The 20,112-nt window shown below is 53.4% G+C and overlaps 2 protein-coding genes across 9 annotated transcripts in view; one reads left to right on the forward strand and one right to left on the reverse strand.

Moving 5' to 3' along the window:
• On the reverse strand, nt 752-13,336 carry MDH2 (malate dehydrogenase 2, NAD (mitochondrial)). The gene is given in 9 exon segments (NM_001244153.1): nt 752-1,890; nt 2,631-2,782; nt 3,053-3,152; nt 4,134-4,211; nt 6,288-6,413; nt 7,491-7,600; nt 8,060-8,143; nt 9,499-9,667; nt 13,218-13,336. Coding segments are annotated over 9 exon segments (1,017 nt in total). The 5' UTR covers nt 13,284-13,336; the 3' UTR covers nt 752-1,758.
• STYXL1 (serine/threonine/tyrosine interacting like 1) overlaps nt 12,139-20,112 on the forward strand; it is an 81,104-nt gene continuing 73,130 nt past the window's right edge. For 2 of the 8 annotated variants that reach the window (XM_021086296.1, XM_021086298.1), the window contains exon 1: nt 12,139-12,906. The gene's annotated coding sequence lies outside the window, so the exon portion shown is untranslated. Of the gene's footprint in view, nt 12,907-13,455; nt 13,622-20,112 lie in introns of those variants that run through there. The other 6 variants (XM_021086302.1, XM_021086306.1, XM_021086297.1 and 3 more) reach the window with 4 other exon arrangements.

The raw sequence follows: 20,112 nt of genomic DNA on the forward strand, positions 1-20,112 counted from the left end.
CCGCCCCACCCCCTCAGCATAATTGGGAAGCGTCTGGAAGATCATAGGTTCTCGGACTGCCCGAAGCAGAACCTCTGAGGGGTGGGCACCGGAACCCGCACTGTAAGTGAACCATTTGGGCTTAGGTGGTGACACCCGGTATAGGGAGATGGGCACTGACCATCTTCCACCAAGACGACTTGCTCTGAGTCACCTGCAGCAGGTCCTGCTTGGCAGGGCCATGGCGGGGGCCCCAGGGAACAGCAAAGGTGCCCCAGACAGAGATGCCTCACACACAGAACCACTGGGAGCAATCAGTTCACCAGCCCGGCGACGTTCAGAGCCATGCTCTTCATGCTGCCGCCCGGGCCAGCAGCGGGACACCTCCCGTTCACCTTAAGGATTACGCAGCTGTTAAGTAGGCGCTGGGACCACATGGAAGTTGCTGTCAGCCTGCAGTGAGAGAATCCTGGGTGGGAGCAATCTCCAAAACTGGCTCCCCAAGGACGGGGGCCCCTGGTGGAGAAGCCCAGCCGTCCCCCACCCTCCCCAGCGGCAGCTGTGTGCCAGAGCCGTCATGGTGACCGTGCCAGGCTGGCCAGGTCCCACACCTGGAGCAGAACCTCTGCAACCCCAGAATCATGGGACCCCAGTGGCTTAACAGCAACTAAATTTTGTGTGTTACACAGTAATAACCAGGACAACAGGTTACAAAATAGGACAAGAGGCAGTCTCAACTTTTGAAATATGCATAATTAAGAGGACCATATGCTGGTCATATATTTCCTGATTTTATTATTTGGCTACATTTTAGGTTTTAAACAGTGAACATTATTTATTTGCATAAGAAAACAATGTCACACGATAAAATCCATTTCAGTTTTAAGGAAAAAAAAAAAAAAAAAGCTGTTGATAAATGAGTATCTGTCCACTGGGGGGGGCTCCACCCTCACCTGTGCTTTCACTGGAAGGTCAATCATCACCCGTGGCCAGAAAGTTCTTCCCCAGGTATGGAGCTGTTTTCACCTGACACTAAGGGAGTCAGGTCTCCTGTAATTCCTCACATTTACCGTAAGCCCAGCTAATGCAACGAAGTCCCCTCAGGCCACTGATGAGGCCGTGAAACCCCTTCCCCATGTCTTCAGCCCGGCGGTGGCAGCTGGTGTTTTGGTGCAGCTGTCCTGCCCTGCCCAGCTTTCCTCCCACTTCTGGCTGTGGATTGTCACTGCCACTGAATTTCAGGGCTTGATCAGAATTAGACAACGAAATCCAGCCAATGGTGCTGTTTGTTTGGCCAGAAAACACACACAGAAACAAGCTTGGAACATAAGACGGCAGCCTGGCGTTGGCCACCGGGCTGCCACCCTCTCGGATGCAGCCAGCCCTTCCTTCAGCCCACACACCCGAGGGACTCGACGGAGCAGAGGGCAGGGTGGGAGAAGCAGTTACTGATAAAGGTGTGAGATCTGAAGCTACTGACAGACCATCATGCTTCCGTCTATTTTGGAAACACATCTAGTTCCGAATCACGATGGACACTCTGCAGTCAGCTCTGTTGGGGAAGAAAGCCGAGTATTCAACCGGAGGAGACTCTCAAAAACAAGACCAGAGCCTGCTTTACGGATGCACCGAGAGATGCCCCGAGATTTGGAAGGGGTGCTTTGTAAACAGGACACTCATCACCAAAGCAAAGGGAGGAGACAGAGGGGTCTGAAATGGCTTTACAGTGACATGATGCCCGAATAAGTTAAGGAAGCGGACTGCTCGCCAACCGCCTGCTCATTTCATGTTCTTGACAAACTCCTCTCCTTTCTTGATGGAGGCTTTCAGCTCAGGAATGGCCTCGGCGATCATCTTCTCTTCAAAAGGGGAGATTTTGCCGATGCCTAGATTCTTCTCGATGCCCTTTTTCTGAAAGAGAGGCGAGGTGGTAAAATTTTACCAGAAAGTTTCCACAAATGAGTCCGTTACAGACAACCCAGCTTGTCCCCCGGTCAGCTCTGCGTAGACTGTCTCTGCCGGAGACTCCTGGGCAGCCCGCAGACGGAGCCGCCGGGGCTCAGGCCTCAGTCCTTCAGGCCCGGGCTGGCAGCCGGCTGCGTCGCCCACGGTGTGCACACGCGGGACAGCTGCTCCCTGCCCTTTGTTTCCTTGTGGCCTCACGGGAGGCGGCGAGGACAGCAGCAGCAGCAGCCCTCGCGCCGTCCTCCCGGACACAGAGTTGACTTAGGCTCTAGTTTCTTCCCTGAGTTGGTAAAGGTCGGCAGACTCACGTCAATACCCACTGAATCCAGGGTGAAAACCGGTGCGACCAGGACCAGAACTGGCAGGTCCAGCGGGTGCGCACACCCCGAGGTGTGGCTGAGAACGCGAGAGCGCCGGTGGGCTGGGCCACCTCAGGCCCAACCAGGGGCTCAGCAGCAAACACACCCAGGCGGCCGCTGCCGACGCCCAGAATCCCGGACGCCCCTCAGGCCGAGGTGTCTCCCTGTGCCTGGCCCTGTGCTTCCCTCCCTCGAAAGCCCGGGCTGGGAGGGCGGGCGGTGGGGCAGTCCCCGCACTAGGGGCCGCGAGTCACGGAGCAAAGTCCGGGCAGGGCCCCGAGTCTCAGAGGAGGCGCCCTCCCGACGAGGCCGGCCCCGGACACCTACCCCCAGCAGCAATGGCGTGGAGAAATACGGACAGTCCGTTTCCTGGGACTTGACAAAGGAACACTCGACAACGCCTTCCTTCCCGTTCATTGCATCCACGAGGGAGAAGACAAACCGGGCTCCGGCATATGCCATGGACAGGGTGGCAGAGCCTAGGAGGACACAGGCAGGTCAGCCGAGCCAGGGCTGTGACCGCGAGAGCCAGGCCAGCCTACCTGCCGGCTAAATGCCCGTGCAGGACCCCAGCTCCGCGGTGGAGCCTTTAAGGCACCATCCCTGATCTGAGAGACTCACGAATGGCCTGGAGGTGCCTGTGCTGCCCTCTGACCGGGCCTTGCTTATCTCGCGGACAGAGGCCCCGCTCCCTGCCAGGCCCTCGCGAGTCTTCAGCTCCACCCGCCCGGGGCTGCCTGCGAGCCTACCTGCTCCGGCCTTAGCCTTGACCACCTCGGTGCCGGCCTCCTGGATGCGCCCGGTGAGGGTGGAGAGCTGGTCCTGCGGAAAGTCCACCTTCGGGGTGCACTGCAGGGGGAGGCCGTGGGGACAGGTGAGCAGGGCCCGGCTCCGGGCACCTCCCAGGTCCCACGCCCTCCTTGCCCCTTACCTGGCAGCCCTGGCATCGCTGCCGTGGGAGCTCAAGAGCTTTACATTACAGAAAAATCTGACGTTGTGGGAGGTGTAGTGAGTTTCCTACTCATTTTTAAAGAACCTTTTCTATTTTGGACTAATTTTAGACTTGGAGAAAAGTTGTAAAAATAGCGCAAAGACTTTTTCTCACCCAGCTTACCCTGCCTGATGCTGCCATCTTACATAAGCTCAGTGGAATCAGGAAGGACAGGAAACTAACAGCACACACGACTCCTCAGTCTTTCCCCGTCTTTCATGACATCTGTCCAGGGGACCGGCCGCTCAGTGCCCACGGATTTACATGGTTGAGGTGTCTCCCTGGTACTTTCTTACGACATGATTTACCTTATTTCTCCTCATTTTAAAACAAAGCAGTTTGGCCTGCTCTGACCTAGTCAGGCAGTTTTCACTGTGCGCAGGGACTGGCTGGTTTTTGGGTTTTTTTTTTGCTGCACCCTCGGTATATGGAAGTTCACAGGCCAGGGATCAAATCCAAGCTGCAGTTGTGACCTGCGCCACAGCTGTGGCAATGCTGGATCCTTAACCCACTGTGCCGGGCAAGGGTCAAACCTGTGCCTCTGCAGCAACCCAAGCCCCTGCACTCCGATGCTTAACCAGCGGTGCTCCAGTGGGAACTCCAGGACCCTGTGACCACACTCACTCCCATGGCTGTGGAGCCCTGAAAGGCTGGGCCTGACCACAGCCCCACATGCCCGTCCAGGGGCCCCTTGACAACTGGGGTCGGGCCACACCCGTAACAGGAATCCGTTCAAACTAACGAGATGGCGAGACTTCTGCCCGCCTGTCCCGAGGGCCCCGGTGTGACCCTCTGGAGGTGCTGGCGGAGCCGAGGCTCCGGGCGCGGGACGCACCCACCTGAGAGATGAGCGGGATGATGGTCTTCCCGGCGTGGCCGCCAATGACGGGAACGCTGACTCGAGCCGGGTCCAAACCCTGGTCACCAAAGGATGAAGAATGAGGCATGTTTCACAAGAACTCTGAGGGTAAAACACGTCACATCCACCTAAAGCCCCAATCCCAGAAGAACCCACAGACGTCGGAAAACAAAGAAACGAGAAGAGGGGCTGCCTGCCTCCCGCCGCGCTCACGCGCCCACCAGGCGAGGTCGCCACGTTTTCCCTTCACGACGGACTGAAGACGGCCTCCCTGAAGGGTCCCCATCGGTCCTGGTATGGGGATGGGAGCCCTCCTTCCAGCCCAGGCGCCACTCCCCGTGCCCGCCCTCGGCCGCAGAGAACCGCCAAGCCCGCCTTCCTTCACGCCAAGCCCGAGCCCAGCACACGCAGTGGTGCCACGTCTGTCGGCGCAGCGATGGGGACACAAAGGACGAAGGGGGTCACAGGGCCCCGGTTCGTTACTGCCGGGACGGCCGAGCAGTTAAACCAGGAGCCTGCAGACCAGTTATTTCTCCAGGCGGTCGGAAAAGGCAGCCGGCAGGAGTCACAGGAAGCGGTGAGTGGTTCCGACCTGCGCCGCCCCCCCGGGGCTGCTAGAGAGACGCCCCAAGCCAGGGAGCCGCCTCGCCCAGGAAGGGAGCCCGGCCTCAGGCGTGGGCAGAGCCAGGAGCGCAGTGCTTGGAGCAGCGCCTACAGGCCGAGGCGCTGGGCTGGTCACCAGGGACACAGGCTGGAGACAGAGCCCCTGCTTCTGAGGCGGTGCAATGGAGGACTGAGTTTCTAATGTAGTTACTTAACCCGGCCACACGCACCTCCTGCCACAGGCGGACCAAGGGCCCAGGGGAAACGTTTGCTTTGTCCCCCGAGGGCTGGCAGCACCACGGAGCCCCAGGAGAAGGAGCATAACTGCTTTGAGGGTCTGGGGGTACGCGCTCCGGGGAGCCAGAACTCCCGCCTTCCCGCCTGTGGGATTGGACTCCGCTTCAACATGCCCTCCTCCGCAAAGCCTTTCTGGGCTAAAGCCCGTCACGCTCTGAACACACGCGGGCTGAATGTGTTATTCGATCAGACTGTCTCTGGAATGCACGTGTCTCCTTTCCAGGGCCCCGTCGCAGGGACCCAACCCCACACCTGGAACGGAGCCTCAGGAATAAGCCGCAGTGCAAATGAGGCGGGGCATCGTATGTCTACACTGCAGAAGGGAAGTGCTGGGTGCGCCCTTCTCACCAAGCTGTGCGCGTGGCTGCGGTTCTCTGCTCGGAGGACCTCTCCTCTGCAGAGTCACCAAAGACGGCCTGACCCTCAGGAGGGCCACTTTGCTGGGACCAGAAGAAGTGGTTCCGGGCGCTCCACAACCAAAAAGGGCAGCGGAGTTGTGAAAAGCACTGAGGGCTCCAGACCTGGCGCCGCTGCAAACCCACCTCAGGACGAGTCCGGCAGCTCCGGAAGCAGCAGAACTGAGGCGTTCGTTCCCATCATGGCTCAGTGGTTAACAAACCCGAACAGCATTCATGAGGCTGTGGGATCGATCCCTAGCCTCACTCAGTGGGTTAAGGGTCCGGCGTTGCCGTGAGCTGTGGTGTAGACCAGCGGTTACAGCTCCGATTCGACCCCTGGCCTGGGACCCTCCATATGCCTCGGGTGCAGCCCTAGAAAGGACAGGGGAAAAAAAAAAAGTAAGCAGCAGAACTGAGGCCAGTACCCAAGCACAGGTACCCAAGGAGGGGAGTCAGACCACAGCCCAGGGACAATCCAGTATCTCGGGATTTCCAGAACTTTCTCAAGTTCTTCGTGTTTGCTGATTTCATCATCTGTCTAATGATTAGCAGGTAAATCCTATTTTCCGAGGCAATGTACTTGAAGAGTACAACCCAGTCTAGGCCGTGAGAAACGCAGGGAGGAGAGTGGGCTGGTCTAACAGAGGCTGGTCAGTTTCAACCTGCAGAAAATGTGAGAGCTGCTTCCCGCCACGGGGGCAGAGGCCGTGAAGACATTTAACCCCCAGTACACGGGACCTGCAAGGGCCCTGGTGTCTTCCCTGCCTGTAAACGAGCCAAGGCTGGACAGAAAGGTTCAGAAAAGGAACCTGAAAGATGCCCGATGCGGCTCTTACCTTCAGCTCTGCAACAAAAGCGTTGGCTCGGACAATGTCCAGGGTCGTCACCCCGAAGATTTTATTGGGGTTGTACACGCCGTGTTTCTTGAAGACCTCCGCCGTGATTGGGATGGTGGAGTTAACCTAGTAAACCCAAGAGAGAAACGCCCCTTGCCTGAATTCTGAGAGCAGAGCCATGCAACAGAAGGCCAACAAGCTGTAAGGTGTCAGGTTAAATTGCCCTCTCTGGTAAGTGACCCTCGTGGTGGAACAGTCAGGGCAGGACGGCCCCCGACTCTCAGACTGAAGGCTCCACAGGGGCTCAGATGGCCTGGGGGTCCAGTCCCAGCCCTGTCACTCTGCACCTCTACCCTGGGCAAGTTACCTCAACTCCCCAGGACTGTTTCTTTATCTGTAAAATGGGGAGACAACGACTCCATGAAGCTGTTGTGAAGATTAAGTGACTTACAAGTGCTTAACGCATTACCTGGTACACAGGAAAAACCAAAACCAAACCAGCAAGATTTACATCAGGCACGGGTTAATCAGCTCCCCAGCAACTCCTGACCAGTTGCTCCAAGGAAAGGCAAGACCCTGTACTCAGAGGCCACAGCACAAGCAGGGTGTTTACGAGCAGCCACGCCTCCCAGGCAACATGAGAGTCACTGCACTTTCACCCAGAGCCTTCTCGCACGCGGCCACCAGGCTCCAGAGTCAGCCAGGAGGGAGGCATGGAGGGGGCTGCGGTGAAATGCAACCTGAGGCCCTGCGGGGGCAGGCGAAGACCTCCTTCCCAGGGGGACACGGCAGCTGGAGTTTCTGAACGGAAGCCCAGGGAGCAGGGCTGGGGCGGCTGCGCGTGGGCCCACGTGTGAGTGCGAGGAGAGAGGGGGCCGGGGCGGCACTGGAACGCAGCACGGGGGTTGACAGGCTGCAGGCCGCCTCAGGAATAGACCTGTTTTCCAGGCGGAGAGACTAAGGTCCTGAGGGGGTGTGATCCGCCCAAAAGCCTCACGGCTGCTGCAGACACCAGGCGAAAACACGCTTGGTTTACGCCAGAAGGCATCCTTAGGAAATGAACTTGAGGGTCTCCTATGAGCCCGTCCAGTCCGTCCACTTCAGCGCACTAGCCTGGTTCTTCGCCCCAGAAGCACACTTGGGCCAACTGAGAACTTTCAGGCGGTCTCCACAGCCGCCTACGCGCCAGCGGCCGGCACTCACCGGGTTGGAAATGATGCAGATCATGGCGTCGGGGCAGTGCTGGGCGCAGGCAGCCGTCAGGGTGGCCACGATGGTGGCGTTGGTGTTGAACAGGTCATCCCGTGTCATGCCTGAGAACGAGCCAGTCAAGATGTTCACAGAGCACAGGAGGCGTATCCAAACATGCGCCAAGTGCTGTCTGTGTGTTACGGGAAATTCAAGGGTGAGGGAGACAGGGGCTCTGTTTGCAGCAAGTCCATCTTACAGGGAAAAGGGCAGTGTGACAAGAGCCAAGACAGAGGTCTGTGGGGCGGGGCTGGGGGAGCGTGGCGGGGGTGGGGGACTGTATCTGAGGAGGATCCAGGCGGAGGCGGGTGGAGGAAAGGGCCTGCCACGCAGAAAAGGTGCACAGAGAACACAGTGAGATTGGGCGAGGGGGCCCAGCAGCACGTGGGGGGCTCTGTCTGTACCCCTCGGGCAGTGGGGCGCTTTTGGAAGTGTTCCTGCAGCAGAGATCTGAGATTTATTTTTCATGGAAAACGACATCCCCAGCCGACCTTGGGGAGGTGCTTGGGGCTTTCAACACACACCTGGCTTTCTTGGGACTCCGGCTGGAATAACCACCACATCGCAGCCCTTCAGGCAGTCTGGCAGCTGCTCAGGTCCGAGGTAGCCTGGAAAAAACACCCACGTGAGCCATTTCACCCGGAGAGGCCAGCAGGTCTGTGGGGACAGAGCCCGGGGAGGCAGGCCCACTCGGGTGCCAGGCCGACCACGGGCCTCAAGACAGACTGGAAGGTCCTCCCGTGTCTCCTCGAGATCCACCACTGTGGGCTTGAGACGGCTGGCCCGTCAGTGCCCTCACCTCCAGCCTCCACTGGCCCAGCTCCGATTCAGAACAGAGCAGTGCTCTGCGCTCTCACAGAACCAAGCCGGCTGCTTGTCTTTTATCTGCCTGGCCAGCACCTCCAAGGCCTTCCCGGCTCCGACTAAGAGCTGCTTATTCCAAGTCATGGTCGCCCTAACCAAAGCTCCACCGAGAGCAAAACAGGAAGCAGCCCAATGGCCAGCAGCATGGGTAGAAGATAAAGGATAAATTACAGTATATGTTCAAAAATGAATTTCACAAGAATTTGGTGACACGGGGAAATGCTGCTATAATGCGAAGGTAAAACAAACAGGACACAGAATGATATTCATTTTACGATGAATGACTTCTAGGATGACGTACCTAAATTTATTTTAATTTTTATTTTTTGGGTTTTTTTTTTTTTTTTGGTCTTTTTAGGGCCACACCTGTAGCATATGGAGGTTCCAGGCTAAGGGTCGAAATGGAGCTGTAGCTGCCAGCCTACACCACAGCCATGCCAGATAGATCCGAGCCACGTCTGTGACCTACACCACAGCTCACGGCAATGCCAGATCCTTAAACCACTGAGCAAGGCCAGGGATCGAACCCTCAACCTCATGGTGCCTAGTCGGATTCGTTTCTGCTGCGCCAGGACAGGAACTCCCTAAATTTACTTTAGATTTCCCCAAGGCGGCTGGGCTTTCGAGAAGCTCGCAGAGGCAATCCTGGGACGGAGGGATGGCCCACGGTGGGAAGGCAACTGGCACCTCACCAGGGACAGCCTTTCTCATTGCCTCAACCTCATATTACTTTTTAAATTAGAAAAACTAAAAAATGGAAAATTAGACCACTGTTGTCTTTCTGATACTGGTATTTAAATTTTTACAGACTCAAATCCAAAAGAGGTGCAGTAACTTACAAATTTTAATTTTAAAATGGACACAGAGGAGTTCCCTGGTGGCTTAGCATGCTGATAAGGATCTGGCGTTGTCATTACTGTGGTGCCAGTTCGATCCCTTGCCTGGGAACTTCCACGTGCTGTGGGTGAGGCCAAAAAATAAATAAATAAAATGGTCAAGTCTCTGAACATCTAGTTTCACCTACGAATCTCACTTGGAACCTGGACCCCGGTCTTCGGGAGAAGAGCTGCTAGGTCCCCAGAGTCGGTGTGCCCTGTACCTTTCACAGTCGCTCTGGTCTCGATGTGGCTCAGATCCGCGGCCACTCCGGGTGTGTGCGCGATATCGTAGAGGGTCAGGCGGCTCACCAAGGGGCTGTTTTTCAGGAGAAGCGAAAGGGGCTGCCCGATTCCTCCGGAAGCCCCCAGCACGGCTACCTTGGCATTGTTCTAGAAAGAGGCACAGAGAGAAGACTCTGAAGATGGAATCAGCATTAAAAGGACTCACATGGGGAACTGCAGAACATTGCGGTGGGGCTGCATGAAGATGCAGTGCTATTTCTACCACCCCTGCCCTGGAAGCCGGGGAGACCCACGTGCGACAGTCTGGGCTTATTCCGCCTCCACCCTCCCAAAGGGGAGCAGACTTGACTCAACTGGCCTCTGGGACTGGCGACAGCAGCCCTATCTTCCATCTGCAGTTTAAAAAACTCAACAAATGTTTACGAGCTCCCACCTGTGAGCCGGTCCTACCAGCGTGAAGCAGACCCCTGCCAACTCTTGACAGGCCAAGCAGTGAGATGCACAGGATTTGAGGGCAAAGGGCTGCCTTAAAGCTAAGCCCTGCCCCCAAGCTCACTTCCATTAGATAAAAGGCACTCCTCCCTGTAGGCCTCACCAAAATCGCAGCCAACCTCAGTGAAGCTGTTTCTAATCGACTCACACATGTGAAGGGGGCCGATTCCTGGGGAGCAGGCAGGCAACTGCCAGGGGAGGAGGAGACAAAGGGAGAAACGGATGCTACAAATAATGGGCTTCCATCAACCCCAAAAATCAAGCCCATCAAAACTCAAGCCAACCCCCCAAAATCCCACATGGTGTAATCTGCTTGGGGACGTTAAAATTTCTAAAAAGCATAGACGACAACTAAGAATGGAATTCATGTTTTTTTTTTTAAGCTGGTGCTTTAAAGGCGGACACTTGACTTCATGGAAAACGAGTCAGACCAACTGAGAACCTGAGGGCTGGCCACCTCACCCACCTCCAGATCTTCAATGATCACTCCCCCATCTTGTCTCCAATCCTAGGGACTCCCCAATTCCAACCCTACATTCCCGGTTTTGTTAGGCACCAACGTCCCACAAACCCAACTCTGTAAACAAGTTTATCCTAATAACTCTCCCACCCCTGTTCCCAAATGGCACCTGCGCTCACCCAAACCCAAACCTGCCGAACTACCTCCTGCCTCTTCCCTGATCAGAGACAGTCGGTTAGGGCACGAAGGACTTGGCATCTCAGACGTCTTCCCGACCTGCCCTTGATTTCTACAGATCCCACCATCTAACTTAGGTCCTCAGCCCCACGCCGATACCGTCCTTCTCAAAATTCAAACTTTAATCGTCTCCTTGCTCAACAAAATCTTCTCAAGGTCCTCCCCCCGCCCAGATGACTCAGCCTGGCTCCCAAGACTGACGCGCTCCGACCTGGGACGCACAAGCCAGTTCCACGGCCGTGAGGACCTAAGTGTCAAAGTTTGTGCTTTTGTTTTTATCTAACAGGTAAAGAATTAAACTCTACCAAGAAACAGACCTACCTACCTGTGCCCTCAACTAGGGTCCCTTAGTGAATCAGGGACACACAAGATGAACACAACACAGGGGAGCAGTGGGGGAGGATGGGATTGCTTTCAGTGTGGTGAAGTGATGTTTTGTGTTTGCATATTATGAGATTTCGTCAACTTAGTCAATATTTACAAAAACACTGGGGAGTTCTCCTGTGGTGTAGTGGGTTAAGGGTCAGGTGTCATTGCAGTGGCTTCGGCCCATTGGACATATAGGAGGAAACTTCCACATGCCACGGGTGCAGCAAAAAATGAAACGAACACCCCCCCCCCACAGTTTGTAGGAGGTGGAATCTTTACGGTAGATAAGGACCTTTGGTATTGCGGGTTAGCTCTCGATCTCTTTGTAAATGCACTGTCTCCTAATCTGATGACCTTTTCCAGGTGGAGGAGTAGTTGTCAACAGTGCTATTTGGCAGCTGGCTTTGAAAATGGATATATTCTAACACTTCACTTACAAGCTTGCTTTTTAAAATCTGTTATAGTTACTTTTAAAATTTGTTGTGTGTGTTATATTTATTAGTACATATAGAGAAAAATAAATACATTTAGGTTGAATGTTCATCACATTTTTTTCCTGATAAGGATACGCGATCCAAAGGTCTCTGCAGGGCAATGTACTATTTGGCTTAAGCTCATCTTTCTGACTTAAAAAAAAAACTGCCTTCTCAACATTTCCTCCTGTACATCCAATAGGCTTTTTCTTTTTCTTCTTCATTTTAGGGCCGCACCTGAAGCATATGAAGTCCCAAGGCTAGGAGCAGAATGGGAGCTGCAGCTGACAGCCTACCCCACAGCCACAGCAACTCCGGATCCTTAACCCACTGAAAGAGGCCAGCAATCGAACCCACATCCTCATGGATACTAGTCGGGTTACAGCTGAGCCATGATGGGAACTCCTGAATAGGCATTTTAAACAACACAAATCAATTCTGAGCTCCGGATATCTGCCCCTTCCATCTCCTTTTCTTCTAACAATCTGTATCATCTTGGCACACCTCAACTCGAAAGCCCAAAGCCTTGCTGTCCTCCATGGTCCCCTTTCTCTCAATACCCTTCGTTAAATCACCTGTCAGCGAATCCCATTGCCTTAGCTTCACTGCGTTCCCTTCCCCACTCCTCAGCATCTATCTTCATCCCCTCCACCTATCCTACATTTACTCCTTGTTGGCCAAAGTGCAGCCATCATGGTATCACTTGCAGCCCCAAGGACAATTTTTGGCAAACATGAATACTCAATGCGCTTATTTCTATATTTTAAAAATGAATTCCACTCACAGCAAACTGATCTGAAAGACAGAAGCTAAACAAGAAATGAGGAATCTCATTCAATAACCACCTCCCCTTTGGGTGTGGTACCTAAGAGGCAATGTGGGTATCTCCAGGCTTCTCAGACTTTGGCTATATGAGAATCACTTGGTAAAAATACTTAGGCCCGGATCCCAACCTCCTTTAATGAGCCTTCGCCTCCGATCGTCATCAGCTTCCAGGTGATCCTAACTCACACCAGAGTTTGAGAATCGCTGCCCTAGAAGACGGCTAAAAATAGGTTAGGCTTAAGTAGTCCCAGGCCCACATCATGTACTGTTACACCGCGTGGGGGCCGGCCCAGTCCGCCGGCAGCAGGAAGGAGCCTTCAAAAGGTCCTTAAGAGGAAGCAGCGTCTTCAGATTCTTAGAGGAAAAGCTTGTTGTTCCAAAAGTCACTGACGGTGGTCAGGAGAGCTGAATTTTAAAACTTTGGCCGAAAGACTGTGTAACCTTGAACCAGTGCTCTACCTTCAGCGTTTATCTGCACTACGGAGTTAAAAATTACACACTATTTGTACAGACGCTGCAGGAAGAACGAGGTTAGTCTCTCAAAGTACTATGGAAAATAAGTGGCTTTCGGCTCGAGAGCCCTGGCTTTTCAACCTGGAAGGAGCAGGCCCTCTGGAGGACCTGGAGGCGAGCTGTGGGGCTCGGAGAAGCGCATCGGTCCTAGAGTTGCCTCTCCCCTACTCCCGCACTTCCTGCGGGGTATCAGGGCCGGCCGAGGGGGCCACAGCCGCGGGTCGGCACCGGGCGGCCCCGCGGTCCAGGCTGACCTGGGAGTCAGGCTGCTAGCGAGCCAGCAACACACGTGGCCTACGCAGGGGAGCCTCTGCTTCGCAGGGCCTACCTGGGCCGAGGTGCTGAAGCTGCGGCGGAGAGCGGCGCCGGCAGGCCGGGCGAGGGCGGAGAGCATGGCTGGGGCGTGCGGGGAGAGGACCGGCCGGCAAACGAGCTGGCAGCAAGAAAGTGACTCCAACGACCTCCACACTCCACAGGCCCTCCCGGCTCCGCTCCGCCAGGTCTCGCGAGACTGGCCCGACTTCCGGCGCCCCACCTCCCGGATCTCGCGGTGTCTCGGCCGCATCCGGGTTGTAGCGGTGGCGGGCGGTGGGACGCGCCCGGAGCCGGGTCCAGGGCTAGGTCATAGCGCGGGTCGGGAGACGCGGTCGGAGTGGGAGGGAGAGTCTGCACCCGAGAGGTGGAAGAAGACGGGCTTGAGGCTGGAAGAGCCTTAGAGGAGCCATTTTGCAGGTGGGGCCCCAGACAGAGGCTCTGACAGGGAGACCGGCCGAGTTGGCGCCCCGGGCCCGGACTCGGCCAAACCTACCCCTCCTGCCCCTGGAGGCGGGAGGGGCTCCGAGCCCTGGAAAGCTTTGGAAAGGAAAGAGGGACGGGGAGGCCGAAAATCTTGGGATTACGGGTGGAAAAATGGGGGCTCTCCTAATCATCACTTCGGTGCACCCCTGCCCCGCCCCTGCTCACACAGACCCGGTCCACCCTCCAGTGTTGTCATCCTTCCTGGTAACCAGAACCTTCCACTGCAGTTTAGAAAGCTTTAGAGACACCCTGAGCACTGATCTTGTGTGCAACACTGATCTACTCTTCCTGAGTTTAGAGGGAAGCAGCCCCACGTTATAGATGCAGAAACAGGTGATGAGTTGCCAGTCCTTACTCCTCAGGTCTGCCCAGTAATAACGTGAACCCAGAATAATGTTTCTGCTGAAGGGGTAAAGAAACTGGCTGAGCTCGGTTAAGTGGATTTACTCAGAATCTACCTGGCCAGAAATAAAGATAGGGTTGCTGTTCAGAAGAAGCTTATTTAAATTCATCAGTTAATTTATAAGCTTCATTCACACACACCTCCCGTTGTATTTTATGGGCGTACAGAGAATTCCTTGCTCTCAGGAAGTTCAGGGTCAGAGTTCAGTGAATTGCGGCTCAGTGAAAACGAATCTGACTAGCATCTATGAGGACAAAGGTTCAATCCCTGGTCTCACTCAGTGGGCTAAGGATCCTGTGTTGCCGTCAGCTGTGGTGTAGGTCACAGGTGTGGCTCAAATCCTGTGTTGCTGTGTTGTAGGCTGACAGCTGCAGCTCTGATTGGATTCCTAGCCTGGGAACCTCCATATGCCTTGGGTGTGGCCCTAAAAAGAAAAAAAAAATTCAAAATCAAGTGGGGTAGATAAGTGAGCTGCAGGTTACTGCTTCTATAGAGGAGTGTACAAACTGACGGATAGGACCCATGGCTGAGCCTGCCTGAGAACATTGGTTGGGGAAGCAGCGGGTGCAAAGAACAGTTAGCACAAGACCCGAAGATGGAATCATGAGCAGGGAGTACATGATGACTGGCTTTTGTCCCTCCTTTTCACTTGTTCATTGAGCTATGAAAACATGCCAGCCCAAGCTTGGAGCTGGCTGCTCCACTGTGAGCAAGATCCACACATTTTCTGCTTTCAGGGGACTCGTCGTCTAGTGGGGGAGACAGGTAAATTGCAAGCAGCATGGTATGGCCAACCCTTGGAGAATTATGAGGGCTGTGGGGACACAGAGGAAGTCTGTCTCACCCCGACTTGGGGTGGAGGGGGCCGCCTCGTGAGAGGACTTTGGAGGATGAAGCACCGAAGCTGAGCTGTAAAGGAAATAAAAAGCAGGAGTTAGGCTCAGCTGCGCAGGAGGGAGAGATCCATGCCTGGGCTTTTGGGAAGGCTTTGGAGCTCTAGGAGCTGGGCTTTTAACAATGGGAAGTGTGCCAGTGAGAAAGAATGAGAAAAGAGCCCAAAGAAAAAGCTGGAGGAGACGGTAAACATAATTTTTGTGGGAGTGGGGACAAGAGGGCTGTGCTCTTTATCAGTGACGGTGTTTGTCTTTTTAAGGCCGCACCTGTGGCATATGTAGGTTCCCAGGCTAGGGGTCAAATTGGAGCTACAGCTGCCAGTCTACACCACAGCCATAGCAACTTGGGATCTGAGCTGTGTCTGCGACCTATAACAGCTCATGGCAACACTAGATCCTTAACCCGCTGAGCGAAGCCAGGGGTCAAATCCGTGTCCTCGTGGATGCTAGTCGGGTTCATTACTGCTGAACCATGATGGGAACTCGTAGTTGCTTTTTGAAAATCCCAAGGTGGTTCATAATCATCTTAACAGCTGCTGTGTTAAGGCACTGCCCTGCTTTGTAGTGTAACTATTATACTAGATAGGCAGAGCTTCCTTCAAGAAGCCTGGTGCAGTCGGAAAATGGTTGTATGTCTTCATTCCCACTCATCTTTTAAATCTTTGCTTGCCCTCAAGTTACATCTAGTCACCAGGACAAACTTGTTGCAATAAATAGCCTAGATGTCCAGTTCATATTAATATTCAAAACTCCGAACTTAACTCAAAAGGCTCCCCCGCTTCCCCTCTTGAGCTTGCTTCTGGCTCCTGCTTTTGGAGAGGAGAGTGGTTCACTTCTCCATTTCGCCATCTTACTTCCTCGATACCTCTCAAGGCTGAGGCTTCAGAGTCATCAGTGTTGGTGGAGGGGGGGCGGTGAAAATAAAGACGGGGCAGGAAAGGTCCTTTTGAGCTTGACGGGAGTTTGGAGCTGACACTCCATGCAGTGCTTTTGAGAGTCTCTTTTACCTGTAGTTTCCTTGACCTAGGTGGTGACATCTCAGTTTTGCTGCTTCCAGTTGCTACCTTAAACCCTGTTTTCTGGAATCCCCCACTACCTGCAATTGGTCCTTTGTCTGCCCAGGTGGCCCTTGTGGGCTTTAACAAGGCTTGTAGTTGGCCTTCTCTCTTGCCCGTCTATAGGAAACACATAGGATTTGCCACAACAAATTCTAGGGGTGTAGGCTGTTGCAAATGCAGCTGCCAGCGTCAGACTTGTCCAGATGTGGATCCACCACCAGCCTCTGCCTGCACAAGCTTCAGAGGGCACAAGCCAAGCTATTGTAGGGATTTTCTTTCTGGCTTCATGAGCTGTTTAAAGAAAATTGAGGAGTTCCCATCGTGGTGTAGTGGAAACAAATCTGACTAGGAACCATGAGGTTGCAGGTTCGATCCCTGGCCTTGCTCAGTGGGTTAAGGATCTGGTGTTGCCATGAGCTGTGTAGGTTGCAGACACAGCTTGGATCTGGTGTGGCTGTGGCTGTGGTGTAGGCCGGTGGCTACAGCTCTGATTGATCCCCTAGCCTGGGAAACTCCATGTGCCGCAAGTGTGGCCCTAGAAAGACAAAAAAAAAAAAAAAAAAAAAAAAAAGCTGAGACTTGTGTTTGAAATCAGAAAAATGCTAAGGAGATGAAGAGCTTTGAGATGCTAAAAGGAGAAAGAGAGAAGGATTTAAGTGGGAGGCAATGAGGTCAGAGGATGCTTATCCCTCCGATCTGGGAAGAAGCTTGAAGGGTACTCAGGGGGCAGTTGGTGGGGTGGGACTCTTAGTAGTCAGTGGCCTTAACCTTCCCAGGCATGAAAGTGAGAGCAGAATGAGATAATGAGAGAAGCTGTTGCCTGGGCGTAGGTTTGGATGACAGTTGTTGCCATGGGGGAAATACTGGGCAAATAAGGAATGATGAGCAAAGGATCATGGGTGGCTGTGAGAGCCACACTAAAGTTCTGTGTATACCTTCTGTTTGGCCAAGTTCATGTGGTTTGTCACAGACCAGGCCCCAACCAAGTTCATGGATGTACAGGTGGGGCCACACACAGACTTGCATCCATATACACCTTCTTATTCACATCCCTCAACACATAAACCTGGTTCTATGCAGGGGATTTGAAAAATGATTGCCATATGGTTTACATACAGAGCAGTACACAGATCTTAAGTGGGCAACTGAATGGTTTTGACAATTTACACCCTTGTAGCCACCACCCAAAATAAGCCATAGAAACATTGTTATTCCAGACAGTTCCGTCATGCCCCAGAGAGCTGCTTCCTGATACTTAACACCACAGATTAATTTTGCTCGTTCTTGATAGTATATCTTTATACGCAATATACAAATAACATTGATAGCCTCCTTGACACACCCTTACAAAAGCCACACACACACACACACACACACACACACACACACACACACACACACACACACATATATACACTCACCACTTTCTTCCTTATATAGGCTTAGACCGTAGTCATGAGCTATCAGGTTTTTTTTTTCCTTAGGTGCACATGTTCTCTGCTAACCTGCCTTCTCTTGAACCCTAAAATTGTACCTCAAGTGAAGTATTTTAAATCTTTGCTTTCAGATCCTTCGAGCTTAAATGAATTAGAAAGGTTGTAATTGTCCCACCTGCAGAGGAGTGTCCCTTATTTTTCTCTAGGTGCCCTAAAGTATTGGAAAATGGGGACATACATTTTATTTTATTTTATTTCCGCTGTACAGCATGGGGATCAAGTTACTCTTACATGTATACATTTTTCCCCTACCCTTTGTTCTGTTGCAGTATGAGTATCTAGACATAGTTCTCAATGCTACTCAGCAGGATCTCCTTGTAAATCTATTCCAAGTTGTATCCGATAACCCCAAGCTCCCGATCCCTCCCACTCCCTCCCTCTCCCGTGGGGCAGCCACAAGTCTATTCTCCAAGTCCATGATTATCTTTTCTGTGGAGATGTTCATTTGTGCTGGATATTAGATTCCAGTTATTAGTGATATCATATGGTATTTGTCTTTCTGACTCATTTCACTCAGTATGAGAGTCTCTAGTTCCATGTTGCTGCAAATGGCATTATGTCATTCTTTTTTATGGCTGAGTAGTATTCCATTGTGTGTATGTATACCACATCTTCCTATTCCAATCATCTGTTGATGGACATTTGGGTTGTTTCCATGTCCTGGCTATTGTGAATAGAGCTGCAATGAACATGCGGGTGCAGGGACATACATTTTAAAGCGGAATTGTGTCTAGGTAGATAGCTTAACCTTCAGTTGGGGCCCATACCTGCGGGAAGTCAAAGGATTTGGCTTTCCAAGATGTGTGACAGCAGAGGCAGCTGGCGAAGCGCTCCCAAGAGCTGGGAGTTGCTGATGGTGGCAGATCTGAGTGGGAAGCAGAGACTTCAGACCAGCCGGAGGTCAGGCAAGTGAGAACAGAGCTGAATCCAGACCCCGTGTCAGGAGCAGAAGGTGGGGCACAAGCCCAGTCAAGCAGAGAAGCAAGTGCTGGAGACAGAGTTGGAGGAGGTGACCCCAGACACAGGGGGCTTACAGCTTTTGTGTAGCAGTTCGCCAGCCCCTATGACAGGTGAATTGCTGCATGGGTAGGCCTGTCACCCTCCCAGGACCACTAGGGTACTTCAGGAGTGTAGTGGGCCTAGGTTTGGAGGCTTGGGAATGAAGGCAAAAGAAGACAAGGGACAGAGATGTGGCGGCTTGTTCTGGGCCTCTGGCCCATACTTGTTGCTTCCAAAATACAGAGGTACTTGTGGTCACTAGCAACAGGACCTGGTGCTCTTCTGAGCTCAGACAGGTTTCGGGACACTGCTGCAGCCTCAGCATCTATGGGGTGCTGCAGCCTGGGACTGAGTCCTAGCTTTGTCAAGGTTCAGGCCACGAGGCAGGTGTCTGGCCGGGATCAAGGACAATCTGTACCGGATCCCTTCGGAGCCTGACCCTCAGGCCACATCACATCACCAGGTTCCCCCGCTTATAAACTCAGCCAGCTCCTGCTCTGGTCTTCGGCCTGAGATTCTCTGAATAGTGCTTGCTGTCTACTGGACTTGTAGCTCCCAGAGGCTCCTAGATGAAGTTGAAAAGAGAGAAAGAAGGTAGGAGCCAAGGAATTTCTGTTTGCTAAGCTCCTGCTCTATGCCAGGCCCATTATGGGCAATTTATCTTGGTTGTCTCAACGTTCCTTCAGATTTTGCCGTCTGTACTGTAGCCTCAGTTTACAGGTGAGAGCATTGACGCCTGTCACTGTACTTAAGCCTGTGTTGTCCTGGCACAGCCTCGGTTTCCCACAGAGAACCAGGGTGTAGTGGGGTTGGCTGTGGACCTCGACTCATGTCTGTGCTGTTCTCCAGTCCCTGCTCAGCCTGAGCTGGGAGCCCAAAGTGAAGCTTTGGGTCTGGCTTCTCCAGGAGCTTTGAGTGATGCCTCTTTTCCACCGGAAGCAAAGGCCCATTGTGCCCACCTGGGCTGTCTGGGCCTCAGCAGTAGACCAAGCTCTCGGTATCGTAAAATACCTGTGAGAAGGATGGGGTGAGGCCCAGCCTCTGACACTGATGTCATCAGTCAGAATAGAATTGGTCAGGCACAAGGAGGCAAGAGAGCCTGAGTCCCGTCAGTTTTCCCTTAGTCTCAGGCTATGGCAACTTGGCTGGTTTTGTTTTGTTTTTTTAAATCTTTTTAGGGCTGAATGTGCAGCATATGGAGGTTCTCAGGCTAGGGGTTGAATCGGAACAGTAGCTGCTGGCCTACACCACAGCAACGCAGGATCTGAGCCATGTCTGTGACCTACACCACAGCTCATGGCAACTCCAGATCCTTAACCCACTGAGCAAGGCCAGGGATCGAACCCATGTCCTCAGGGATGCTAGTCAGATTCGTTTCTGCTGAGCCACTGCAGGAACTCCCCACTTGGCTGTTTTTCCCAAAGATGGACTTGTGCTTCCACAGGAGCTAAGCTTGCCAGCCCAGCTGCATCTGGACCCAGAGAGCCCCACATGGGCCCCCTGGTTAGAAGTTCAGGCCAGGTCATCACAGGGAGGGTGAAGATCCTTCCTGCTGGTGGGTGTCCAGTGTGCAGAG

Source organism: Sus scrofa, chromosome 3 (genome assembly GCF_000003025.6).
Source record: "Sus scrofa isolate TJ Tabasco breed Duroc chromosome 3, Sscrofa11.1, whole genome shotgun sequence".
Taxonomy (NCBI): domain Eukaryota; kingdom Metazoa; phylum Chordata; class Mammalia; order Artiodactyla; family Suidae; genus Sus; species Sus scrofa.